General features: G+C 42.4%; 1 protein-coding gene across 11 annotated transcripts in view; it reads left to right on the top strand.

Moving 5' to 3' along the window:
- ANK3 (ankyrin 3) overlaps positions 1-27500 on the top strand; it is a 754092-nt gene that overhangs the window by 588659 nt on the left and 137933 nt on the right. For all 11 annotated transcript variants that reach the window (XM_056795799.1, XM_056795855.1, XM_056795804.1 and 8 more), the window contains 5 exons: positions 2222-2419; positions 7172-7270; positions 18530-18628; positions 18717-18815; positions 21717-21812. In XM_056795799.1, the coding sequence (XP_056651777.1) occupies positions 2222-2419; positions 7172-7270; positions 18530-18628; positions 18717-18815; positions 21717-21812 (591 nt within the window). The remainder of the gene's footprint in view (positions 1-2221; positions 2420-7171; positions 7271-18529; positions 18629-18716; positions 18816-21716; positions 21813-27500) is intronic.

Raw genomic sequence — 27500 nt, 5'->3', positions numbered from 1 at the left:
CTTCATCGTTTTACAGACATTGTTTGCCATTCCATTCTTCTGTTAGAAGAGTCAGCTTGTTTTTTCCTCATGTTCACCTTACCAGAAGCATTTGTTCTCTAATAAGTAAAGAAAAAGAGAGTCACTCGTTATTTTACCCCAAACTGGCATTAGGGCAGTGGAGTTCAAAGAAAAAGGCAGAGGATTGATTTTAACAGAAGCCTGTGTTCTCATTTCATCCCTGTCTCTCACATATTAGCTTAGTGACCTTGGGCAAGTCACTCTTCCTCTGTCTGCCTCATGTCCTTCAGCTATAAAATAAAGACCTACCTCTCAAGCTTGTTAAGAGGAGGAAGAGAGAGAATGATTGTAAAATGCAATTACTAAATGCTTATTTCCTTCCTTTTCTGTCTACATTTCATCTCTGTAACTGATATTATTACTTTCTTGTTCATTAATATTAAAATGAATAACTAGTATTCATAGAGCACTCTAAATTTTGCAAAGTATTCTGTATAAATTATCCCCTTTGGTTTTTAGAATCACCTTGAGGAGCTGGTCCTTTTAGATTTCATTTTCTGATGAAAGAACTGAGTTTGGGAGAGGTTTAGTGACTTATCCCGGGCCACACAGGTAGTATCTGAGGCTGGATTTGAACCTGTGTCCTCCTGACTACAAGTCCAGTCCTTCCTCCAGTGCCACTCATTTCCCATGATTCACACAGGAGGACTAATACCCTTCTGCCTCACAAGTTTGTTGTAACCACTCTATAAAGCCCTATAGTGCTAGGAACAATTATTCTTTCCCAGGTGATGGAGAGTTTGGAGGATCCTTATTAGCAAAAACAATTGTCTGATGGCAAGAGATCTGAGTAGCTGCCTTTAGCCCCTGAACATGCTCATGATGGACAGGCTGGAGAAGCTGATCTCTGCTTCCTAAGCGTGCGGTGCTGCCCCTTGAGGGATGCGGCTAGCTGGCACCACTCTCTCACAGTGATTTCTTCTCTGTGTGGCCATAAGAAGATGGGCTTCTGAAGCCTGGCATCAAAGCCTTCTGGGCCAGCTCAAGACCCAAACTGAGAATAGGTCAAGCCTAAAAATAGATTGGAAAGCTCCTGTTTCTCCTTTGATGGGGCCCGCCAAGAGGGGGATAGTTTCATGGGAGTTGGGAAGCTCAAATAGCCCTCAGGTCCCAACCCCTAACCCATTACAGAAAAGGGCATTTGTCACTGCAATGGGCCAGAGCCAAGTGGGGCCGAGTCCCATCAGGCAGGGTGTACACAAGTCATTCAAAGTATTTCTCATTGTGTTCTTTTACAGCAATGACCAATATGGAAGGATATTTTGTATGATCATACGGGTATAATCCAGGTCAAATTCTTTACTCTCTGGGGAGGGGAAGAAGAGACGAAGGGAGACGATTTGGATATTATAATTTTGGAAAACCTATGTTGAAAATTGTGATGGCATTTAAAGGGGGAAATGAGGTAGCCTTGAATAAAAAAGATAATAAAAGTCAGTTGCAGTAGAAAAAATAACGAATAGTTGTCATTGCTAAGACTGATTCCTATTGGGGGCACCCTGGCCCATGGGAGTATTTCCCTAATCCACACCCAGACCAGTGAGGTTCTGATGATTCTAGGGGACTAGAGGCAAACCCTGTTCTCCATCATAATTATTGAGACTAATCTCTCTTATATACCCTGGGCAGGTCACTTGATCTCTCAGTAACCCAGGCAGCTCTAAGATAGCGTGGTAAGAGAAGAGGGCAATCTGCCTTGATGGAGTTTCCTCTCCCAGGAGTGCTCTGTAGTGGTGAAATCCCAGGTCTGGTCCCTATTCTCATTCCATTGTTGCTTCCTCCTTCCTTCTCTCCCCTGTAAACCAAACCTAAAAATGTGGGCCTGTCCCTTGGGAGAGTACCTTCCTTTTCCGATTTGTACGAATTGGGTAACTTTATTTATTTATTGGGAACCTCTCAAGGACCAGGCATAAGAGAAAGCAACAGGAGAGAAAATGGTAGCACAGGATGTGGACCCTCGTCAATCTTCAACCGTCTGGCTCCACTCTAGGATTCTGTTTTCAAGGAGTGATGGCCAACATGGGGGACAATAAATTGCTGGATAAAACACTGGGGTAAAGGGAAGCCTTAGAACCGTGAGGTAGAAAGCCAACCGGCCAGTAGGCTGGCTCAGTCTTGTTCCTTCCTGGCCAGTGTGTAATGAGATGCTTTGTATTAACAGAACGGTTACACGCCGCTGCACATCGCCGCCAAAAAGAATCAGATGGACATAGCCACCAGCCTGCTCGAGTATGGCGCAGACGCCAACGCCGTGACCAGGCAAGGGATCGCCTCTGTGCACCTGGCTGCCCAGGAGGGCCTCGTGGACATGGTGTCCTTGCTCCTCTCCAGAAATGCCAACGTGAACCTTAGCAATAAGGTGAGTGAGACGACGTCACTCGGTTAAAACAAAGCTCACTGAATTGAGATCATTTTAAAAGGAAGCGACTATTGGGATTTGGGGGAATCTTCCAGGCAGATCTGGGTCTTCCACTTGCTTACTTGTATGACCTCGGGCCAAGTCCTGCCACCTCAACTGGGCCTTAGTTTCCTCAAATGTAAAATGAGAGTTTGACGAGATGACTTTTCATCTGAGTCTGCATTTCTACGATTTCATTCTAGGGATGCTCCCTCCATTGAGGGAGGTGGGAACTCATCCCCGAGGCCCCCCTTATCCTGCTCCCACTCTTCCATGGGGAACAGGACTAGGAAGCATGGTGGCACAGTGACCCTTGGGGGAGTTTGGGTTCTTTATTTTTTATCAAAAAGTAAGAGTGGTCTCTAATTAGCACAGGCATCATTTACATGTAAATGGGTCTTCATGAACTACTTGAGCTGGCTGAAAAAGGATTTTCTTCATTTAGGTAAGGCAAAATCCTCTATTTTGAAGGCTAGAAGAGATTGGAGGGACCTCAGTTGATTCCATTGGTTTCAATCTCAGATAGACATGGAGGTGACTAATGTCTGCCGAGGGATCCCTCCACGTCACAGAGTTAGTTTTTAAAATATAACATTATCAATGTTTCGTTAAATTATTATTTATTTTGTTAAATCTTTCCCAATTACATTAATGAAAAAAAAAACTTAGACCTTTCATCTTAGATTCAAAAATATGTATTGATTCCAAGACAGAAGAGTGGTAAGGACTAAACAATGAAAGTGAAGTGACTGGCCCAGAGTCACACAGCTAAGAAGTGTCTGAGGCCACATTTGAACCCAGGACCTCTTGTCTCCAGGCTCACCTCTCAATCCCACCACCAAATTACTTTTTGGTGCAGTTTAGGTTGCACTTGGGAATCATGAGGTCTCCATGGGGTCTGCTGGACACTTCCAATGTAGTACAGGTCTAACTGAGCAAGGATCCACCATGTGTCCCAGAAAGAACATTTTTCCATCAATCAGTCAATCAGCATTCATCAAGCACCTTCTGTGTCCCCATATCACTAAATTTATTTTATGTATGTCCCATGGCCCTCCACATGCCCCATTAGAATTAAAGCACTGAGAAGACAGAGGATGTATCTTATTTAGCAACCTGAGCTCCCCAGGGTGCTCCCACACACACCACAGGCACACCCCACAAACCTACGCCAACATTCTCTAGCCTCAAGATGCCTAACCAAGGTTTGTTCAGTAAAAATAACAAAGGGGAATTTATCTAAATTTAGCATTTTCTGTGGATCTGGAAAGAATTTCCATCCACCTAACCTAAATTCCCTAGGTGCTTGTTTTTGTTTGCTCACTCATTACTATAATTAAGCAAAGTCAGTTTGTCAAACGCTATAGAAAGGGTGCCAGGACAAACTATTTATTGCTTATGTTTTATATTATCCATGACCTTTATGTTTAAGATGCATCGAATTCTTGCCCCACCTGCCCTAATGGATGTGATTTTATTTTTTCATAATAATAATAATGATGGCTAGAATTTATATTTTACTTTATAGATACAATTTTAGAATATCCTCATAATGACCTAGGCACTATTATTATCATCCTTATTTTACAAATGTGGAAACTGAGGCAGACTGTGGTTCCTATAGCTCTGAGACCAACTTTGAACTCAGGACTTCCCAACTCCAGGTTTAAAATTTTATTCACTCTACCATTTATCTATTATTATTTTCAGTCTCTCATTTTAAATGTCAAAAAGAACATGTCTTATTCTTTTTACATAGGGATTATTTGTTCTTGATGAGTCATTCAGTTGTGCCCAACTCTTCATGACCCCATGGGCCAGAGTTGTAGTTTGTCATTTCCTTCTCCAGTGGATCTTTTAGTCAGGCAATAAGAGGTTAAATGACTTGCCTAGGCTGAACACATTGTGGTATATGTTGGTGATGGAATACTATTGTGCTCAAAAGAATGATGAACTGGAGGGATTCCATGTGAACTGGAAGGACCTCCAGGAATCGATGCAGAGTGAAAGGAGCAGAACCAGGAGAACATTATACACAGAGACAGATACACTGTGGCACAATTGAATGTAATGGACTTCTTCATTAGTGGCAATGCAATATCCCAGGACAATTCTGAGGGACTTATGAGAAAGATCACTATTCATGTTCAGAGGAAGAACTGTGGGAACAGAAACACAGAAAAACAACTGCTTGAGCACATGGTTCGATGGGGATATGATTGGGAATGTAGACTCCAAATGATCACCCTAGTGCAAATATCGATAATATGGAAATAGGTCTTGATCAATGACACATGTAAAACCCAGTGGAATTGTGTGTCAACTACAGGAGGGGGAGGAGGAGAGGAAAAGAACATGAGTCTTGTAACCATGGATAAATATTCTAAATTAATTAAATAAAATTTTTCATAAAGTTTTATGTAAATAAATAAATGACTTGCCTAGGGTCACAGAGCTGAACTTGAACTCAGGTCTTCTTGACTCCTGACCTGGCACTCTATCCACTGAGCCAGTTGCCTACCTCCTAGGTGGACAGAGTCTAAATGATTTGCCTACGGTCATACAGTGAGTCAGTGTCTAAGTCTGGATTTGAACTCAGATCTTCTTGGCTCCAAACCCAATGTTCTAGCCACTGAACAACAACTGCCTCCAGGCATCATGATGAGATGCTTAAGTCCCTGATATTTCTCAGCTTCTACTGCTAAGTTCCTTGCACCATTTACTCATTTCATAGAGACTGACACCTAGCTTCTTGAGGTTAAGATCCGTCCAGCTCTAATTCAGATTGACTTTCCTCTAAGGCATAAGAATCTGGACCAAAGGCTGTCTGTCCTCTCCTCTCCTCTCCTCCTTCTCCAATACCTTGGCTGCAAAGTGCATTGAAGGCTAAGGGAAGTGTGCCAGTCTGATGCCCGGGAGTCACGGGGATTATTTTGAGTCCGTCTGCTTTTTTCTTGTCTCTGAATTGACCAAAATCAGGCCATTCCTGGGTAGGCATCCACAGCTTCCAGAGCCCAGGCGCCTGTTCATGTCTCTTCTGTACATCTGGAAGACATGGGAAAATCCCAAGCGAAATCCCCTACCGTTTCAACAACGATCACGTCTACTTCAATTGTCCGGAGGAAGACTTCCTTATTTGTAAAGGAAACATAAATCCTGAGAAAAGCAGCGGAGAGAAAGCTAGCCTCAGCTACCCATGCTTTCATGCTGCAGCGGGCACACACTGGCTGTGTCACCCTGGGCAAAGCATTTCACATCTCAGTGCCCCGAGACCTTAGGGAGCAGATCCGATTCCAGTTGAAGCAAACTCCTCACCTGGAGCTCCCTACCTCGGGGAGAACACGGATCAGATCAGATCGGGTCAAGAAACAAAGGTCAGCATCATAGATTTAGAGCTGAAAGGACCTGCAGGGCATTAGCCATCCAGGACCCTTCTAGGAATCTCAGCATCTCACAGTATCAATAGTCATCTCTTCAGATAAGGACTGTACAGAGGAGTACTGGAATGTCCCATACTGCCAGGAGGTTGTTGGGAGACTGTTCAACAGATTGGACTCCAGGGAAAATTCCATTATGAACCACCGTCAACTCCTACCCCAGCCACCAAAAAAGTACGTCTCCAGCTTGGGCGGCTGCCCACGGCACTTTGGCCACTTGTGGTGAAAAATGCCACTTTCTCCTCAAGGAAATACACCTTGGGAAAATACTCTATAATTAGTGGTGCTCATCTCTCCTCAGGTCTGTAAGTGCTGTAGATCTGTCCTCCACCCTCTTTCCAGAGGGTCACACAGAGGGCCATGAGGAGGCTCTGTGGTCCAGGCCTTAGTACAGGACTTCATCCAAAAGAGGAGCTCTGCGATGTCAACATCCCCTGAGCAAATGGCACTGACTTCCCTGCAAAAGTCCCAGAGAGATGATCCCTACCAGATTCGATACGAGCTCCAGCCTTCGTGAACTAGACGGCCTCTAAGGTTCTGCCTAGCTCTCAGTCTATGACTCTTTGAACTTGGGATCCAAACCCTAAATCCCCCCACAAAAATAAGAAATGTGAATTGTCATCGCTGCTATTACTCTATAAAGGTCGCTTCAGGTCAAGACCCCAATGGTTTCTGGTTTTGTCAGTGTGAGTAATCCCTTCCATCACTTAGTACTGTGCCTGGCACATACTCGCTGCTTGATAAATACTCATTGATTGACTGATGAACTGATACAGATCCCAAACCTTCTAGATCTTATTAAAGGCCCCAAGGAGTTGCTGAATCCTAAAGCAAGCACTTCCCCATGATCAAACCTAGTGATGAGCCTCTTCGATCACAGACTGGCCCTTGGGTGACGGACATGTGTTCCACTTGAAGCCTCTCCTTGTCCTAGGACCAGCTTGTGTCCTGCTAGCTTTGGTGTAAGAACCCAGGATCACCTCTAGGCTGCAATGGGGCACCAGAGGAGGATGCTAGTGCAAGGAAAAAGCTTGATTTATTGGATTATTGGCAAAAGAAAATTTTGGTGACGTAGAAAGTGAAAGCTTCTTGAGGATAGGTACTTTCTCAAATGCATCCTCAGCCCTGCAAACAGTTGTTGCTTAATAAGTGTTTATGGGTTGACTGGTTCTATGAGTCATGCTTTCTGGTCTTTATTAAAAAGTATACCTTACTATGTTATCAATTCTGTGTTTTTTCATGGACTAAAAAATGACTGTTTTTATCTGTTTTCCAGAGTGGCCTGACACCACTCCACCTGGCCGCCCAAGAGGACAGGGTGAACGTGGCCGAGGTCCTTGTGAATCAGGGAGCAGCCATTGATGCCCCAACCAAGGTAGGACCCGTCATTTCCTGGGTACCACAGCCCTATGGCAAACATCACCCATCCCATCACTTGAAAAGCATCTGTGGAGCACATGTCCCATCATGCTCCCTATGGGCGGCACCTCAGATGTTTTCCATGTTAACTTTTTGACCCATCAGTTGTCTTTTCTATAAGGAGACTGAAACAATATTATTTTCCATGACTTTTTTATTAAGTAATTTGTATCAGAAATAATAGCAGCCTCAATAAAAAACAAACAATGAAAGACATTAAATAAGCAATAAAAGCACCAAGGAAACAGAAGCACCAAACTATTTCATTTCCAAAAGTAATATATATATATATAATTCAATATTATATCAATAATAATCTATAATTATATCATATAAAATGATTCTGTGATATGCCTATACCATATAAACTTTTTATCATATAAATATTTACATGATCTCATAAATATATATTTATCATATAAATATTTATATCATGTTATAACATAGCTATGCAATATAAATATTTATATGAGTTTATAATATAACTATGCAATACAAATCTATTTATAATATTGATATTTATATGATTTTATAATATAGATATAAAAATAATATACCTAATTAAATTATATTTATTTAAAATTTTTATGTTTATATAAAATTCTTATTTTATGTAATAATGCACATTTCCACAAAATTCAACCAAATAATGATAATTAGCCCTTATTAATGCTAGAGCTCGCTTCTAATCTCTTCCCTTCTCTTGCAACTTAGTGGATTTTTGTGTGCTTATTTCACATTGTCCTAGAGGGTCTGTAGGTTGCCTTCCTCCTCCTGCTTCCTTCCCCTCCATGGTTCACAGAAGTGATGTCCTGGTCCTCTGCAAGTCTTCTTATGTGTCATTTTTTATAGATCACCAGGATCCCAATTTGTCCAAAGGAGACGGTTTATTCAGCCTTTCCCCCAGTTATGGGGCACAGAGGATGATCAGCACTCCTTAATGTTATAAATAAATCCTTCGGGCATCAGAGAATTTACCTAGTTGGGAAGAATTTGCGGTTCCATCAAGGGCAACCCATAACTGGACAGAAATCCCAGGATGTCTTTTTATACACAGAAAATGGAAAATAATGCCCTTTGTGGTGAGATCCCGGGGGTGAGGGGTCTCATCAGTTTGGTAGCTCTTTTGGCATGTCACCAAGATGAAACTCTTTTGAAATACGATTTTCTTTTCCTGGTGTGGTTATCTTAGTATCAATCCCCAGCAACATAATAACAGCAATATTTATATACCACCTACTATGTACCAGATACCATGCCAGCTGCTTTACAGTCATTATCCCTTTTGATCTTCACAACAACCCTGGAAAACTGGGACTATTATTATACCCATTTTACAGATGAGTAACAAAGAAAAACTCCTTATTTTAGGAAGCCATTCAATCTAGAGGAGAGTTGTTTAATCACTTTAGTTCTGTTCTACTCTTTTGTGACCCCATTTGGGGTTTTCTTGGCATTTCTTTCTCCAGCTCATTTTACAGCTGAGGAAAACCAAGGCAAACAGGGTAAGTGACTTGCCCAGGGTCATACAGCTCATTAGTATCTGATTTCAAGTTTGAACTCAGGCCTCCATGACTCTAGTATCCACTGTACCACCCAGCTGCCCAAGAGAACTTTTTTAAAGGCCATGTAAATATCTAGAAATGAAAAGCTGTGAAATCTGTTTTCATAAACTCCATCTGAGTTTAAACTCAGTTTTAAACTCCATCCTCTTAAAAATAGCCTTTATACCTACTTGAATCATTTAGTGTTTGTGATGCTGATGTAGAGATAATGGAGACCTCACTGGACTTGGCCTCAAGTCCCAGCTTATACACTCTTTTCTGAGGCTTCTTTGTCTGTAAAATGGGCATAATAAGATCTTTGGCACTTGCCTCCCAAGGCTGTGGGGAGGACCAAATAAAATAATAAGTCAAGAGATTTCCAAACTCTCAAGCACCATAGAAGCAACAGCTGTAATCCTTTTATATTCTGGAAGAATCACAGTCTTTGGATTTCCTTAAAAAAATTATTTCTTCATTTCCATTAATTTTTACTTATTTACATCATATATTATTTTATTTTATTATTTCAAGGTCTTTGACTTAATCAGTTACCTATTGATGGAGTCCTCGGTGACTCAACTTCCCCCCTCCCAAGTTTCCCAAGTCTTTGATTTAATCAATGACCTATGATGGGATCTTTTGATTCCCTTTACTTATTTTTAAACCCTCCTTCACCTTCCATCTAAGAATCAATACTGTGTATTGTTTCCAAAGCAAACAAATGATAAGGGCTAGGCAATGGGAGTTAAGTGACTTACCCAGGGTCACACAGCAAGGATGCATGTAAGGAAAGATTTGAACCCCGGACCTCCCATTTCTAGGCCTGGCTCTCAATCCACTGAGTCACCCAGCAGTCCCAGATTCCCTTTCTAATGAACAAAAAAAAGTCACCAAGTGGACTTCATACCCAGAAGCAGGATTCAAATTTCATCCAGAAAGAGGAGGATCAGAATCCTATCATTCCCCATCAGAAAGGTGAATGTCCTGCAGGGAGCTGCCCTTGTTCAGGATCTTCCCTGCCTGAATTTATATCAGAAGAGGAAGGTGCTTTCCACCTTTTCCTCCTGGTTTGGGATATCCTCTGACAACCTCCTCCTTCTATACGGCTTCAATGACGTTCATTATAATGGCTAACACTTAGAGAGCACCTGCTGCGGCTGCATTCCAGCCACTATACTAAGCTCTTAACAAATATCATCTCATTGAATCCTCACGGCAACCCCAGAAGAAACCTTTTAGAAGCTTCACGTCAGGCTTAAGTTATTTAAATAGTTTATGCTTTTAAAACAATTAGAACTATGCCCAAAAGGGTGGGTTTCCTCTGGAGGACTCTAAGCAGAGACAAGATGAGTCTCTTATCTCATTTGATCCTCCCAACAGCTCTGGGAGCTAGTTGGACATTATCATCCCCATTTTACAGATGAGGAAACTGACTGGCATCCCATAGCACGTCCCAGGGTGATCCCGGATCACACATTCCAAGTATCTGACTCAGAATTTGAACTCAGGTCTTCCTGACTCCAGGCCAGGTAGTCTAAATGGTAACACTAAGTTTCAGAGGAGTTTGCCAATCTGGACTAGTAGAAGGAATTATAGTGCTCGGAGAACCCTGAACGAATCAGAGGGCCAGATCAAAGAAGAGTTCCGACATAATGGTTCCAGCCCCAGTTGGAAGACTTCAAGCAGAGTAGGAGGATTCCCTTCTCTTTGTTGTCTTTGTGAAGCAGCCAGCTTGGTGTAGTTAGTTACACTGTTTTTGTTCACACACTCTGATAAGAGTGTCTTATTTAAGGGGGCAGCTGGGTAGCCCAGTGGATTGAGAGCCAGGCCTAGAGATGGGAAGTCCTAGGTTCAAATCTGACCTCAGGCACTTCCCAGCTGTGTGACCCTGGGCAAGTCACTTACTCCCCACTGCCTAGCCTTTACTGCTCTTCTGCCTTGGAACCTTCACACAGTTTTGACTCCAAGACAGAAGGTAAGGGTTTAAAAAAAAAAGTGTCTTATTAAGATTGCTCGGTGAGTAAAGGCAGTATGGACAGGCTCAGAGGTGTAGACAGAACCAGAGGCAGGTCCAGAAAACCTCTGGGTCATAAAGGAGCCTGAGTGAGAGATGGTAGAAGAATCTGCCCAAATTTCTCTCCCTCCTAGAAAAAAATGCTCCAAGGAGGGTCCTTGATGGCAGGAGAAGCAGAATCCCAGGACTAGAGAGGCAGGAGGGACGTCAGTGGCCACTTAGTCTGGCATATATCCAAGAGGGGTCCCCACGACAACACCCCCAGCCGGTGGTCATTCCATCTCTGCTGGAAACCCTCCGGAAACAACCCATTCCATTCTTGGGTAGCTGTGCTGGTTAGGAAGCTTCCAGCCTCAGTTGGTCTCCTTGTTCCTGGGTCTGCCCTCTGGGGCCAAGATGAACAAGTCTAATCCTTTTTCCACCTGGAATTACAGTGGTTGGGAGTTCATATACTGACCTCATCGGCCTTCTAATCCAAACCACAAGCAGAAGGAATCCCCATTACATTACAAACTAGCTGCAGACCCTGCTTCAATTTCTCTATCTGTGAAATGGGGAGAGTAATAGCAATACTCAGCTCTATGAGGATCAGATGAGATAAGGGGATCCTTCAGTGTCGGCTTAAATTTCTCTAGAGAAAACTCATTCGACTCCGGGACAGCTCTGATGGTTTTTAAATAATCACTTTATTTAAACAACTTAAAAGTTAAGTTTTTCTGAGACCAACCCTAAGTCCGCCTTTTTCCAGCTTTCATTCTTTGCTCCTGGCCCTGCCCTTTAGGTCCAAGAAGAACAAATCTAATCCCTCTTCTACATGGAATCATAGCATTTGAGAGTTGGATAGGCTCTCCCTTTATTCTAAAGAAATCCTTCAATAAAATAAAATACCCGGGGGGTGGGGGGGGGCGTTAGGTCACTCAGTGGCTTGAGAGTTGGAGAATGGAGGTCCTAGGTTCAAATCTGGCCTCAGACACTTCCTAGCTGTGTGACCCTGGACAAGTCACTTAACCCCCATTGCCTAGTGTTTACTGCTCTTCTGCCTTGGTAGCAATGCCCAGTATTGATTCCAAGATGGAAGGTGTGGATTTAAAAAATAAAAACAAAATACCTAACAAGTAGCCATCCATCTGGCCTCTACTTAACAACCTCCTGGGAGGCAGCAGGTCTTATTTTGGGAAAGACAACATATCTATTTCAATTTTTTTTTCGCTGATCATCGCTCCTCTTACTCTCTTTTCCCCCCAATAATGTTTTAGACTGCTAAGGGTCCAGGATATCCTAGCTATTAAGTCATGACAAAAAGCTGAAGCAGAGCACTCCCTGGGGACCACCAGAATAGATCTGAAACCATTTGTCATAGGGAAATTGTTAGATCGCCTTTTTTCCACTTTTAAGACACATTTGGGCATCCAAAACTAAATTGTAAACCAAGACCATAGACACATTGGGAACCTAAAAACACCTTTGTCCATTGTCGAGTCCCTTTGTGCCATTATTTGGGTCTGTAGCCAGAAACCATTGTCCCCTAGACAGCAGGGACACCACGACGGCCATTTCCAAGCATGTGCTGTGTGCCTAGCATGGTGCTAAATGCTCAAGGATAGAGAAGGCAACGGAACACATAGCCCATGACCCAATGGAGACACGTACAATACAATACAGAAAAGCAGGGTGATATAGTGGATGGGCACTAGACTTGGAGTCAGGAAGCCATCCCCAAGCCCTTTCCCTCTTTCAATGACTTCTTATTTATCCTATATCTTTTTGCGTGTATTTATTGGCTATTTTCTCTCATTAGATTATAAGCTCCATGAGGGATGGGGCCATCTTTGTCTTTTTGTATTTTCATTCCTTAGCACAGTGCCCAACACATAGCAGGCACTTAATAATGATTGACTGATGGCTTATTGTGTGACTCTGGGCAAGTCACTTAAGTACTTTGGCCCTCAGTTTACTCATGTGTCAAATGAGGGTTTAGGACTTGATGAGCTCCAACACCCCTTCTGCCCTGAAATCTGAGATGCTGGGATGTTTGTAGCAGAAACCCCAGCATTCCCCAGTTCCTCAATTCAGGGCGTTCACTGGCGATGAGCCAACATTAAAACATGGCACTGCATCCGTTGCCTGGCCATCCCAGGTCATAGACAGAATATTGGCTTTCCGAAAGCCTCTGCCTCTGAAGTGAGCTTCTGCTCTGTTTCCTTCTTGGGGGCAGTCACTGTCCCATAAAATGAGCCGAGTCTGTAATTCTCTTTTAATTATAGTATTTGTACACAGAGAGAAAGGGGGAGGAGTGATAGCTTTCCCCCCGGCTTTGCTGGGACATTTAACTTTCTAACTAGAGAGGCTCTGGTGAAAGGAGCTCAGAAGAGGAAGAAAGCTGAGATGGAATATGGAATCCTTCTTTTCTTGGGACAGAAGTGGAACTGCTTCCACTGATATACTTTGGCAACAACTATTTTTTGCTGTCCTTCAGTCATGTCTGATTCTTTGTGACCCCATTTGGGGTTTTCTTGACAACAATACTGGAGTGGTTTGCCATTTAGTTCTCGAGTTCATTCTACAGATGGGGAAACTGAGGCAGAGTTAAAATACTTGCTCAGAGTCACACAGCTAGTAAGTTCCTGAGGCTACATTTGAACTCAGGTTTTCCTGACTCCAGTGCCTACCCAGCTGCCTCTGATTCTGTTACTTCTAAGTTTAGTGTGTTCCCTGGAACATTAGGAGGAGAAGTGATTTGCCTAGAATTGGAGAACTAATATGTTTCTGAGGTCACACTGGAACCCAGAGCTTCCTGACTCTGAAACCAGCCCTCTATCCATGATATCATATGACCTCTCATTATGAGGGCTCAGTAGATAGAAAATCAGACTTAGAGACACAAGCGGTCCTGGGTTCAAATCTGATACTTCCTAGATACTTCCTAGCTGTGGGACCCTGAGCAAGTCACTTAACTCCAGTTGCCTAGCCCTTACCACTCTTCTGCCTTGGAACTAATACTTAGTATTGATTTCAGATGGAAAGTAAGGGTATAATAGCAGGCATTGCTATGATGCTTTAAGATTCACAAAATGTTTTCCTCACCACCCAATCCTCAGTATTTCAAAAATCCTCACCAATTTATAGATTAGGAAACTGAGTAAAGAAATTTGTCCTGGGTCATGCATCCCGTGGCTGTCATAGGTAGGATTCCAGCCAAGATCCCTCCCAATACCAGCTCATTCCAGAGCTCTTTCTGGTCCTTGGCTTTGGTGAGGAGCTGATGAGAGGATGCTGGTGACTGCCTCTAAGTGGACTCGGAATGTTTCCTTCCCCTCGCTTTGCTCTTGGCCCTCCACTAGACCAAGGTGAACAAGCAGGGACCACAGAACTAGAGCAGAGAGGAATCAGGAGCTGTCTGCTCCAACCTCATCATTGGACAGATTAGGAAACTGAGTCATTTATCCAAGGAGGCACAGAGAGTATGAAACTTACTAAGAAAATCTGAACCCAGGCCTCTGGCTTGAGAGTCAGTGCCCTTCCTTTCTGTTGTATTGTGCTGGCCCTAGAATGGAAGGGTCCATCCACTCTACGACCTTCATGTTACAGAGGAAGAAACTGAGGCCTGGAAGATTCAATAACTGTATAACCAAGGTAAAAAAGGTAGTGAGTATTGGCGGGAGTGGGGCGAACTCCAGCCAAGTTTTAAAGTTACAAAACAGAAGCTGATTCCTTTCTTAAAAATAAAATCAAATCACAAAGAAATATCTGATCCAGCTGCTTCTGTTTTCTTTATGTATGATGCTTCCTTTCTAATTAAAAAAAAAGGCCCCAAATTCCCAGAAAACAGTGATTAGTTGATTGAGATAGTACATATTGCCAAAGAGCCACTATGATTTCAGTATCACTCCTTTTTTTTAAACCCTTACCTTCCATCTTGGATTTAATACTGTGTATTGGTTCCAAGGCAAAGAGCAATAAGGACCAGGCAATGGGTATTAAGTGAATTGCCCAGGATCACACAGCTAGGAATTATCTAAGGTTAGATTTGAACCCAGGACCTCCCATCTCCAGGTATCACCCTCTGTGCACTGAGCCACCTAGCTGTCCCCTAAGTGCCACTCTTGAATGGATTGGTGTTTTTGTTTGCCACAAGAGCATCTGCCTTCTTTTGAATACTTGTAATAGGGCTTCTTTGCCAAATTCTTACAGCCCCTCTGTGTCCTGGGTCATGCTCATGCATGAATGTGTTTATGTCTGGGTGAAAATAGGAGCTAACAATTATTTTGGAATTATTAAATTTTTATTTAGAAATTGTTCCAATTATTAAATTATTTACTTTTGAAAGCTCAGCTTCTCAACCTGTCCCAGACTCAAAACAGCAATTGCATGAAAATGATCGTTTCCCATCTTCCACTTTGTTTTATTGCATTCCATTTCATTTATGTAGTATGTGCCATAGTAGAAAACATGCCTGGAAAAACGAGTTTCACAGCATTTGAATTAGAAAAGGAGATTTCAGATATCTTAAAGGTCTTCCTAATCCTTGAGCTTTCCCCAGAAGAGAAAACAGTCTATGCAGAGTTCCAGCAAAATAGTCCTTGTTGCCCACGGGTGTCTTTGATGACCACTGTCCAAAGAGATGCTCATTGGGCAAGGATCTGGGGCTAGGGAGGTGAGGATTCCACTGTACTCTGAAGGGCTGGAATGGTTATCCATTGACCATTAATCCACACTTTTATATGGCCAGAAAGAGAACCTGCCTCTTGTATGATGTCATCAGAAGGAGATTGGACCTCAGGCCGATTCCTTTTTCAAACATAGCAAATCATGAACTCCTGGATACTAAGGAGTATTAATGTAGACCCTCTAGGCACATGTAAAATTTAAAACTAATGTGCAATAATGAAAAGAATATATTTTAGGAGATTTATTAACAATCATTAGAGATTAAGGAATAAAGAGGAAACAAAATAAAGACCACGTGCCCATGGCTGATTAGTCATTTCAAAATCCCCGCTCTACCACCACCATGATTCCCAACGGGGCCAAAAAGAGGGAGGGACCCTTCACATTCCCACCTAATATCCCCTGTCTATAGGAAGTATGTAACGATGGGAAGTCAGTGGGCTCCCAGGAAATGTAGTTCTTTTTTTAGGGTAACAGATTTTCAATTATATATTCCCCCCTGAGATCCTTGGAAGACTGGTCTCTCCAATGGGATCTTGTAAATATAATCAACTTTGAAATTACAATAATTTGGGGATAAAAGGAAAAGAGAACAAAACAAATGCACACACACACAGGTCAAGTCACCACATCCCCAAGTTCACTCTGGGTCTTCTGGTGCAGCATGTTGTCTGTGTAGACAACTTTATGGTGTCTTCTCCAAACAGTTCACTTCCTGGATTCAAAGAGGTTGCATGTTTCTTAAACTAAAATTACTCTCAAAAAGAATTTAAACTTTGCATTTTAGAATAATAATATATCCTCCCCCCTCCCCCAAAGAGGGTGTTGAAAAACATAGGGATCACTTAGAGATTCATGGCTGCATTGTGAAGTATATGAATCAATTGATAAGAAAAATCAAAAACAAACAAAAAAATCCAAATAAAAAAGAAAACAATTTCTGTATGAGATATAGACTATCAAAGTCTTTTACCCAGATCAATCCATTGTAGAAGATTTATTAAATGCCTTCTGCTTACCAGGTATTTACTGTGCTAGGGGATACAAGTACAGAAAACAAAACCATCACTACTCTCAAGAAATTTAATCTAAGCTGGAGTGTCTACACTGACAAGATCTCCTATCAGTGCTGACATAGTGGAATGTGACTAGCCTTGAGCTAGAATGAATCCATTAATTCCTTAGTGTGCAGTTAAACTAATAGATATGTAGGGACTGGGATAGAGTTCATCAGGGTTCTGGTATACCTTTTACCATTGGGCTTCTCCCTATCCCTTCAAGAGTCTACACCCACTTAGCCAGGTACACGAATCAGAGGCCCTACAGATATCTTTTCATTTCCACAATAAACTCAAGGATTTCTGATTTCCTTAGGGGGTGGCCATGGCTAGATCCTGCAGTGATACAATTGGCACTTCACCAACGGTTCTCTACGGTTTTGTCCTCCCCCTCCGCTTATCCATATCCTTCCAAGTTTGCAACGTCGGGTGTTACAAGGGAATCACCTTAAAAGACTGATATATATTAATTTAAGGTCGCCAAGGAATCAGCAATGTAATTACTAAATGAAAACTTAAGTCAGCCGTCAATCTTTTATGGAGTTTAATTACAATAGGAGGAAGTAATTAGAGATAGAGAGAGAGAAAAGGGAGAGAAGGAAATAGGGCTTAAATACCCCTTCTGTTTAGGCTGGGCCAAAAGGCCCAAGCCCTTAGATAGCTGGGGCAAAGAAAGGAGATCAGTCCCTATTACTCACGTGACCAAAATGGAGAAACAGTCTCAGAGGCCCCCACCTTCAGCTTCCTTCAGCGCAAGCTTCTCAGAGCCCACACGAACCACACCGACCAACTACTCCACCACCCTCTGGAGTCTTCAGACCCCCTATCCTTAAGGAAACCATCCAAGTTCCTCCCCTCAGTTCTCCCATCTACCAATCACTGTTCATCAATTTCCCTGTGCCAATGGAGGCTCTAGCTTAACTCAGGACCGCCCAGAGGTTTCTGGCTTTTGCACATGTCTGTTGAAGGTCATATTTTCAAATGATTAAATCTTTGCTCCTTTGCTACAGCCCTTTCTAAATCCTGTTAACCTGAGTAGGGTAGAGATTGGAATAATTAAATTTTGATCTAGGCTGCAGCCCTTACTCAATCCTGTTAGGACTGAATAGGGTGGAGATTTATTCCAAGTATCTCCATTGTATCAATTCTAAAATCAATCATGATTCAAAGAAATTCCTGTTCTATGCTTAAGCATAGGTCAAAGTCCTTTCCATTGTTCAGCAAAAGGTTTCTGTCCTAAAGTAATCTTAAGAAGGGAAGAGAAGGAACCTCCCATGTCAATGGGGTTCCCATTCCAATAGACTATCAGTAAGAAATTTTCCAAGTATGAAATACCCCAATGGTGAAATTTCCAACATTTATAAGTCTAAGGAATTTTGAGGTTTACACGGGCTCATATCTCACTTTTCCCACAAGGCCTAGAAGGATTTGATGACACAATGGAGAGAATTCAAATCCAGCTTTGGATACTACCTGGATGACCTTGAGCAAGTCCGTTAACTCCCCGAGCCTCAGTGTCCTCATCTGTAATAGGAGGAGGTTGGATGAGGTGACCTCTGAGGTTCCTTCCAACTCTCTTTATGATCCAGGGAGAGTACTCATGAATAAATGAATGAGTCCGTGCTGAGGAATCAGGACAAGATCTCAGCTCCATCCCTGACTGATCCTGGGAAAGTCACTCAGCCTCTCTGGGGCTCAAAGCCCTGGGCGTCAATAAAAGGAGAGATAATCCCCCTTGCCCCATCTTCTGCCAACCTCATTGTCTCCATAATTGAATGCTGGGTTAGTCCTGGGATGTTAGGCATGCTGAGCAAATGTCAGGTCACTTTCATCACCTCTGAAAGAAGCCTCTCTGCCCTTCCCAACAGTATGGACCATTTGCCACTCAACGTGGCCACTGATTAACGTCCGCTTCTATCTTCCCGCCACAGATGGGCTACACGCCACTCCATGTGGGTTGCCACTATGGAAACATCAAGATCGTTAACTTCCTGCTCCAGCATTATGCGAAGGTTAATGCCAAAACGAAGGTGAGTGAGGACCATCTCCTGCCTCCATGCTAGTGGCCTCATAGCCGTAGAGTGGTAAAACATGTTCCTTTTTTTATCCCTTCTGCAGAATGGGTACACACCCCTCCACCAGGCAGCCCAGCAGGGCCACACACACATCATTAATATCTTACTGCAGAACAATGCCTCCCCCAACGAACTCACTGTGGTAAGTGATGCCAGAAAGCACAGGTGGTTGGGGGGCAGGTGGGAGGAGGCCTTGGGCATTGCACCCGTTGCTTTGGTACATCTGATGAACAAAAATGGAGGATGTCTTTGGTCCAATGGGATGAGTCAAAGCAAGCAGGCTCGTATTGGTGTAGCCTTTATATTCATACAGAGAAAAGAGGTCCCTGAATTCTTTTTTTAACCCTTCCTTTCCATCTTAGAATCAAAACTGTATGAGTTCCAAGACAGGAGAGAGGTATGGGCTAAGTAATTGGTGTTAAGTGATTTGTCCAGCATCACATGACTAGGAAGTGCCTAAGGCTAGATTTGAACCCTCCACCTTCAGTCTCTAGGCCTGTCTCTATCCATTGAGTCATTTAGTCCCTAAACTCTTAATGCCCTTGATTGAATGGCCAACCAGAGAGACATGAGTGTCTGTCTGAGACTGGAAAACAAGTTCCTGCCTTATGTCGGCTTTCAAGGCTCCGAGCCTCTTCATACGCCTCTCCAGAACTATTTCAGCTCTACTATGAACTACTGGGATGAGTACCATGATGAGGGGAGAAGGGGCTTAAAGAAAATGGCGGATTCTCCCCCATCAGTCTCACTGATTTCCATTCACGGGGGTCCCCTGTTAGCCTGTCTCCAGCAAGTATTCACAATATGCAAAAGTAATCAGTACTAATCAGGTTCCCCAGGAAGGCAGGCGTCCCACCATGCTGCTCAAATATTCATCAGGGAAAATTCCACACTCCCCCTCCTTGTAATGCAGCACAATGGGAAAAGCTCCATCATGGGGGAGCAAAGAGAGAGAAGCATCAGCTGTGTGCTTCTTTATAAGGATAACCGGAATCCTAGCTTCTGGGCCATATGGCTCAATGGTCATAACCAGAAGCAGGTATCAAATGCCCACCCAAATCCTCTTGCTAAGCCCAGATAGAAAGAAAGGCATAAAAGAGTCCCTGTTCTCAAGGTGATCAATCTCATGGGGGAGGAGACATGGTCCCTGGGTTCAGAAGACCTAGGTTGGAATCCCAGTTCTAACCAATACTCACTGGCTGTGTGACCCTGGATAAGTCTTGGACTTCTGATTTCTTTATCTCTAAAATGAGGGCAATGACAGTGCTGGCATTATGAAGGTAGCTTGGTGGTACAATGGTGAGAGGGCTAGATCTAGAGTCAGTGAGATGGGTTCAAGTCCCATCTCAGATACTTCCTAGCTGTGTGGCACTGGAAATGTCACTTCACCTTTTTCAAACACAGTTTCCTTATTTGGAGAATAGAAATAATCATAGCCTCGACCTCCCTGGGTTGTCTTTAGGATAAAGTAAAAAATATTTGTAAATCCCTTTGTAAAGCTGAAAGTCCTACATAAATGTTAGCTACCATTATTATAAATGCATTGACTGACTCACAGAACTAAGAGGAGGCTTCGTTGTAAAGCTAAAAGTTGTATAAAAATGATTTATTCCATATTTGTGGCAATACACTTTAATAATGTGATACAGTAATGATGGACATTTTAAAATTATTTGTGTTTGGTTTTTTCAGTTATATGTAGAAATAATTTTCAACAATTGTTTTCTGTCATTTTAAGATTCCAATTTTGGGGGAGCAGCTGGGTGACTTGGTGGATTGAGAGCCAGGCCCAGAGATGGGAGGTTCTGGGTTCAAATTTGACCTCAGACACTTCCTAGCTGTGTGACCCTGGGCAAGTCACTTAACCCCAATTGCCTAGCCCTTACCACTCTTCTGCCTTAGAACCAATACATGGTATGATTCTAAGGTGGAAGGTAAGGATTTATTAAAAAAAAAAGATTCTACTTTTCAGAATCTTATTCCCCAAGGCAGTAAATTATCTGATGTAGCTTTCATAAAATACACAGTTCTATTATAATGAACATTGATGCTAATTCTTTAGATGAGATCTGTGGTTTCATTGGTAGGTGGGAATCCCTGGATAAGGAAATGAGACCTGGTGCCTTCTGCTCAGTCGATAAGCCTAGAGAGTCACCCAGGGGGCCCCAGAAAGCTAAGTGACATGGGGGCAGCTGGGTAGCTCAGTGGATTGAGAGCCAGGCCTAGAGATGGGATGTCCTGGGTCCAATGATGGCCTCAGGCACTTCCCAGCTGTGTGACCCTGGGCAAGTCACTTGACCCCCCATTGCCTAGCCCTTACCACTCTTCTGCCTTGGAACCAACAAGACAGAACGTAAGGGTTTAAAAAAAAGAAAAGAAAGATAAAGAAAGCTAAGTGACTTGCCTGGATATAAAAGATGAGACTTGAACTTCCTGACTCAAGGCTGGCCCTCCATCTACCATGCCTTGCTGCCACTCTATAACGAGCAATAATGACATAATTATTGGCTTATAGCCACTAGTAATATACGGCCACACAACAGCCCTATGTGATTGATAGCTAGTGTGATTATTTTCATCATCATCACTATCTCCCTTTCACAGATAAGTAAACTGAAGTTCAATAGTAACCACAATCACACAGCTAGTAAGTGGAAAAGTTTGAAACTTGAACTCAGGTCTTCAGACTTTGAGCCAGGACCCTTGCTTCCAAGGTGTGCTGCCTGCTGTATTAGAGAAGGAAATGGCAAACCACTCCAGTATCTTTGCCAAGAAGACCCCAGCTGGGATTATGGAGTCAGATGTGACTGAAACATTAAAATGAAAAGTCACTTAACCCTGCTTGCCTCAGTTTCCTCATCTGTAAAATGAGCTGGAGAAGGAAATGGCAAACCACTGCAGTATCTGTGCCAAGAAAGTCCCAAACGGGGTCATGAAGAGTCAGACGCAACAGAAATGAATGACTAACAAAATTGTGTAGCGAAACTTTCTTTGTTGAAATGAAGTCAGTATTCTTAATGCCTCCCTGATGCTTTCCCACCAGAATGGAAACACAGCCCTGGCCATTGCCAAAAGACTCGGCTACATCTCGGTGGTCGACACCCTAAAGGTGGTCACAGAGGAGACCATGACAACAATCGTGAGTACACTTCTCTTTTCTTGGCGGTACTTTCAGAGCTCATTGACCATTGCCTCATCTTCCTAAAACCTCATGCAATAAATAGATCTTTGCATTGTCCTCCAGATTCTAGAGAGCTGGAATGAGAATTGATGTTACACTCACACAATCACAGATTCAGACCCCCTACTCTCACTCAGTCAATCAATCAATATTTATTTAGCACCTACTATGCGCCAGGCACTGTGCCAAGCACTGGGTCCCTTCTAAAATCTAAACACCAAGAGGTCATTCCAACTTGACTTTAAGATGGGCAACTCACTACTTCCCAGTTATTCAGATCAGAGTTGGAGCTGGAAGGAACTTCAGATGCCTTCTAGGAAATCTCCCTTATTTTACAGATAAGGAAACTGAGCACAAAGACTTGCCTAAGAGATTTAGAGCTGGAAAGGACCTTTGCAAGTAGGATCTGAACCCACATCCTGTAGCCTGTGACAAGGAAATCACTTTATTTCCAAGTATGAAATTTCCCAATGGTGAAATTTCCAACATTTATAAGTCTAAGGAATTTTAAGGTTTATAAGCCCTAGAGCCAGGGCTCTTTCCACTGGGCCATACTATCTCCTCTAAGTCCTAGTAGTTCAGATTGTTAAAAACTTCACTTTTGCTTTGTTTCCCCTCATGTCGTGTCCTCAGAATTTTAGTCAAACCAGCAAATGCTTATTAAGCATCTCCCAGGAAACTGTGTGCCAGTCAGGCAGAGGGAGTAATGAAAAGTTGGCACATATCTGGCAGACTAAAGTTCGCAGGACCTTTGACCTCGACTGTCCCACTGGACAAGATGCCGCCCCTACTCATTCCAGCTTTATCTTCATTATTATTCTTTCTTTAAATAAGCCAGCATCTAGCTCGATATACACTATAAATAAAGACACACACACATACACACAGGGTTTTTACCTGTCTATAGGTATATATACCTATAGAAATGCTTGCCTACATAGACATTTTGATTTAACAAGGATAAACCAAGTGGTATAGAGAATCCTCAGAGTCATCCTCAGAGGCAGGAAGGCCTGGGTTCAAGTTCAGACACATACTCCCTAAACCCTTAGCATCAAAGCCAATTCTCTGAGACTCTAAGTTTCAGAGCAAGTAGAGACTTGTATTAATAGAGGGTATTCCCCATCCTTCTCTCAACTGCCAAAGTTATTTCCCAAAGTACAGGTTTTGTCATTTCACCTTCTGCCCACTCACATTCTCAGGGATATGCTGGTAAACGTTTAACAATAAGCTCTTGAAAAAAATTATAACACGCTGTTTTGAGTTGCTGTTTACTTTTATATTTTAAAAATGTAGCATATTATGTAACATAACAACAATGTGATACATGATTTATTATCAATATGTAGCTATAATAAATATGCTTATCCAAGAGAAATGATATACTTTTAAGTTTAGTTGGCTTTAATAACCTTTTCTCTATCACTTTCTCAAGTCTAGAAAGTCAGGAAAACAATAACTTAAGTCCTGGTTTGTGATTCTGGCCAATTTTCAAGGCATAGATGCTCACATTTGAAATTTAACAATTGCCTCTGTGAGATGGGACCACTGCTAGCTCCACACACCACTGCATATGTCATTGGCTCCTTGTGATCTCCAGGACCAAATAAAAAATCCTTTGTTTGACTTCTGAAGCCCTTTTGTCACCTGCCCCCTTCCTACCTTGCCAGAGTTCCACACTTTACTTTCCAACATGATTCAGACACATTAGGCTTCCTCACCCAGGCTCTTCATCCCAATTCTGTCTCCTTCTATTCGAGATATTCTGCCTCTTCCCTCTGCATCCTGGCTTCCCTTCTGCAGGGGACCCCTCTCTGTTCCATTGCTATACCTTCTCTCAGAGAGTATCTTCCACTTGCTTGGTATATGTCTTTATTGGACAGTTGTTTTTTTTTTACGTGTTTTTGTCCTCCATTAAAATGTGAATTCCTTCAAGAAAGGGAGCACATGGTTTGATGTTTTTCTTAGCCTCCCCAGTACAGTGCTTGAAAACAGTAAGAGCTTAATAAATGCTTATTTTCTGAGTTCTATACTGTCAATGAAGTCACAGATTTGGTTAAAAAAACTTTTAAAAAATGTTTTTTTTTTCCAATGAACAAATCTTCATTGGTACTTATTGTATCTACTTCCTTCACACTTCCCTGATGCTACCAATGGAGAAATAAGGGAGGCAGCTTGTGGCAGTACAGTACACAGAGCACTGGGGCTGGAAGCAAGAAAATCTGATTTCAAATCCAACCTCAGGTACCTACAAGCTGTCTGACCCTGGGCAAATCACTTCATCTTATCTGCCTCAGTTTCCTCAACTGCAAACTGGAGAAAATAATAGCACCTCCCTCAAAGGATCAAAGGAGATAATTATTTATAAAATCACTTAATACAGTACCTGGTATTTAATGAGAATAAATGTTTTGGTTTTTTTTATCCCCTTCATTCTCAGCCCAATTCTTGGTGTATGCATAGTGAAAGAAGTAAATTGGGGAGGGTTGTCACATTGGGGCCAGCTGAGTAAGTGGGATTTCTAATGAGCTTCTATTAACTAGAGATCAAGCTGACTGATGGCAAGAGGATGGTCTTGTGATGGACAAGCCAATAAATCTGCTGCTTTTTTGAGCAAGAGATTAAGAACTCTGAGAGTAAATAACAAAGTTCCTGGCCTTTTTGTGAAAATGTAATGGGTGGGGGAGAAAAGAAAGGAGGAGGAGAGACAGAGAGAACGAGGGAGAAGAAGAGGAAGAGACAGAGAGATGATGAGAGAGAGAGAGAGATGGAGAGAGGAAAGGAGAAGAGGGAGAGGGAGAGAGGAGAAGAGGGAAAGACAGAGAGAGATGGAGAAAAAGAGAGAGAGAGAAGAGGGAGAAAGAGGAAAGGAGAAGAGAGAAAGAGGGATGGGGAGAGGGAGAGACAGAGAGACAGAGAGACAGAGAGAGAGAGAGAGAGAGAGAGAGAGAGAGAGAGAGAGAGACAGAGAGACAGAGAGGAAGGAAGGAAGGAAAGAAAGAAAGAAAGGATGGGAGAGAGAGAGAGAGAGGAAGAGAGGAGGTAGAGAGATGGAGAAATGGGGAGGAAGGGGAGAAAAAAGAGAAAAAAATCATGCACATGTACATACACACAGACACACCCCCAGTGTTGTATTGCTTTCATTGCTTAAAAGCCCTCTAGAAATGTTTCTGCAACGTTGTAGCTAGAAGCTTTTACAAGGGAATGAGGCACCTTTTTTGTACCCTACCCTACCCTACCCCGCCAGGGTATTTTTCCATGTCATCAGCACTCATTAACCATTTCTCCTTGCCAAAAGATCAGCCTGGAGAAAAGGACATGGTCAAAGGTTTAAAGTCTCCATATTTGTCTCTGGCTTTCTGGAAAGCCTGACTCCAACGTTGAGTCATCAAATACCAAAGGGTAACTATTGTCCGTTGGACAGGTGGCCGAGGCAGCATCATGTACGTGACGACAGAGTCACTGGGTGAACTAGATATGGTCTGTTGAGAGAATACTGGGCTAAAGGACTAAGGGCTGGGTCAAAGGGACGTTTCTGATCTGTAACTTCGAATAATAGCTAACATTTTTATAACATGGGAAGATTTGCAAAGCATTTTATTGTTGCTATTCAGTCATTTCTGGCATGTCCAACTCTTTGTGACCTTATTCGAGGTTTTCTTGGCAAAAATACTGGCACTCTTTCCCTTTCCAGCTCATTTTACAGATGAGAGAACTGAGGCAAACAGGGTTAAATAACTTGCCCAAAGTCACATAGCTAGTAAATGACTAAGGCCAGATTTGAACTCAGGAAGATGAGGCATTCTGACTCTATCCATTGTGCCCCCTAGTTGTCCTGGCTCCCATAAGAATGTTCTAATCAATGTGCCATAATAAAGAAGGAAAATCAGAGGCAGCTAAGTGGCTCAGTAGATTAAGAGCCAGGTATAGAGAGATGGAAGGTTCTAAGTTCAAATCTGGACTCAGACACTTTCTAGCTATATAAACCCAGATAAGTCACTTAACTGCCATTGCCTAGCCCTTGTCACTCCTCTGCCTTGGAACCAATATGCAGTATCAATTCTAAATTGTAAGGTAAGAATTAAAAGAGAAAGAGAGAAAGAGAGAAAGAGTGAAAGAAAGAGAGAAAGAGTGAAAGAGTGAAAGAAAGAAAGAAAGAAAGAAAGAAAGAAAGAAAGAAAGAAAGAAAGAAAGAAAGAAAGAAAGAAGGAAAGAAAGAAAGAACCTAAATTAGTAAATGCTATAGATTATATTTATTGAATTGAAGTTTTGAAATTTGGGAAGGTCTATAGGCCTACCCTTAGACACTCTATTAGGCTATACTACCTCTCATAGAGGTCTACTTGGTATTAGAGAGATTAGGGGGTGGCTAGGTAGACTTAAGAGTCTGGCAAACCTGGGTTCAAATCTCAGGTCTAACACTCATTAACCATGTGTCCAAGTAACTAATTTAACTTTCAGCTTCAGTGTCCTCAACTTTATTTATTTATTTTTTTAAAAACCCTTACCTTCCATCTTGGAATCAATATTGTGTATTGGTTCCAAGGCAGAAGAGTGGTCAATGGGGTTCAAATGACTTGCCTAGGGTCACACAGCTAAGAATTGTCTGAGGCCAAATTTGAACCCAGGACCTCCCATCTCTGGGCCTGGCTCTCAATCCACTGAGCCACCTAGCTGCCCCCAGTGTCCTTATCTTTAAAGAATGCTGGATTTGTATTCATAGGCTCTATGTTTGAATCCCCATTATTCTCCTTTCTACCTGAGTGACCTTGGATAGGTCACTTGACCTGAATGGATCTTGATTTTCTCACCTGAAAAATGAGAAGGTTGGACTAAAATACTCTCCAAGGTGCCTTCTAGTTTGAATTCTGGAGTCCTGAGATGAAATACTGTCTTTGTTGGGTGGTTGTGAGTCTCCAGTGATCTCAAGACCATTTGTACATTGCTCTGCAGATGAAACAAGTCTCAGAGGATAATTATTTAATCTAACCCCTCATTGACAGGTGAGGAAACTGAGGCTCAAGGAAATTGAGCCACTTACCCAAAGTTATAGAGTTATTGTCAAAGGATTTAAAATGAATTCTCAGATTCAGTGATTCTTCTCCCATCCAGTGATATATGCACAATGTTTTATAAAAAAAGGAGACAATGAGAGGTTTTGCCTTGCAAACATAGAATCTACAAGACATTAGCAAGTTGTGGGCTCTGGGAGATGAGCGAGTCAGAGTGAAGAATCAAAGATGATGCCTCAGTCACAAATCTGAGTGACAAGAAAAATATTGGTGCCCTCACCAATTACTAACTAGAGAAGTTAGTAATAGAGATGGAGGCAGGGGGCAGACATGAGTTCCATTTTAGAGGCTGACTTTGACATGACTTTTGCATATCTACATAGTGGAGAGAGGGCTGGCCTTATAGCCAGGCTGGCACTGTCTCTGATGCGTACTATGTGACCTTGAGCAAGTCACTTCATTTCTCAGAGTTCTAGGCAATCCTCAAAGACCTTAAGTTGAAGAGAAGATGGCAGCCTGCAATGGAGAAATGAGTATTTTCACCTGGGAGTTCTCTATACCGATGAGATCCCTCTCTCTGATGGCCATCCAGGGAGAGATCTATCAGGCCACTGTGGATATAAACTGGAGCTCA

Source organism: Monodelphis domestica, chromosome 1, assembly GCF_027887165.1.
Source record: "Monodelphis domestica isolate mMonDom1 chromosome 1, mMonDom1.pri, whole genome shotgun sequence".
Taxonomy (NCBI): domain Eukaryota; kingdom Metazoa; phylum Chordata; class Mammalia; order Didelphimorphia; family Didelphidae; genus Monodelphis; species Monodelphis domestica.
This window is presented reverse-complemented; position numbering and strand designations above follow the sequence as displayed.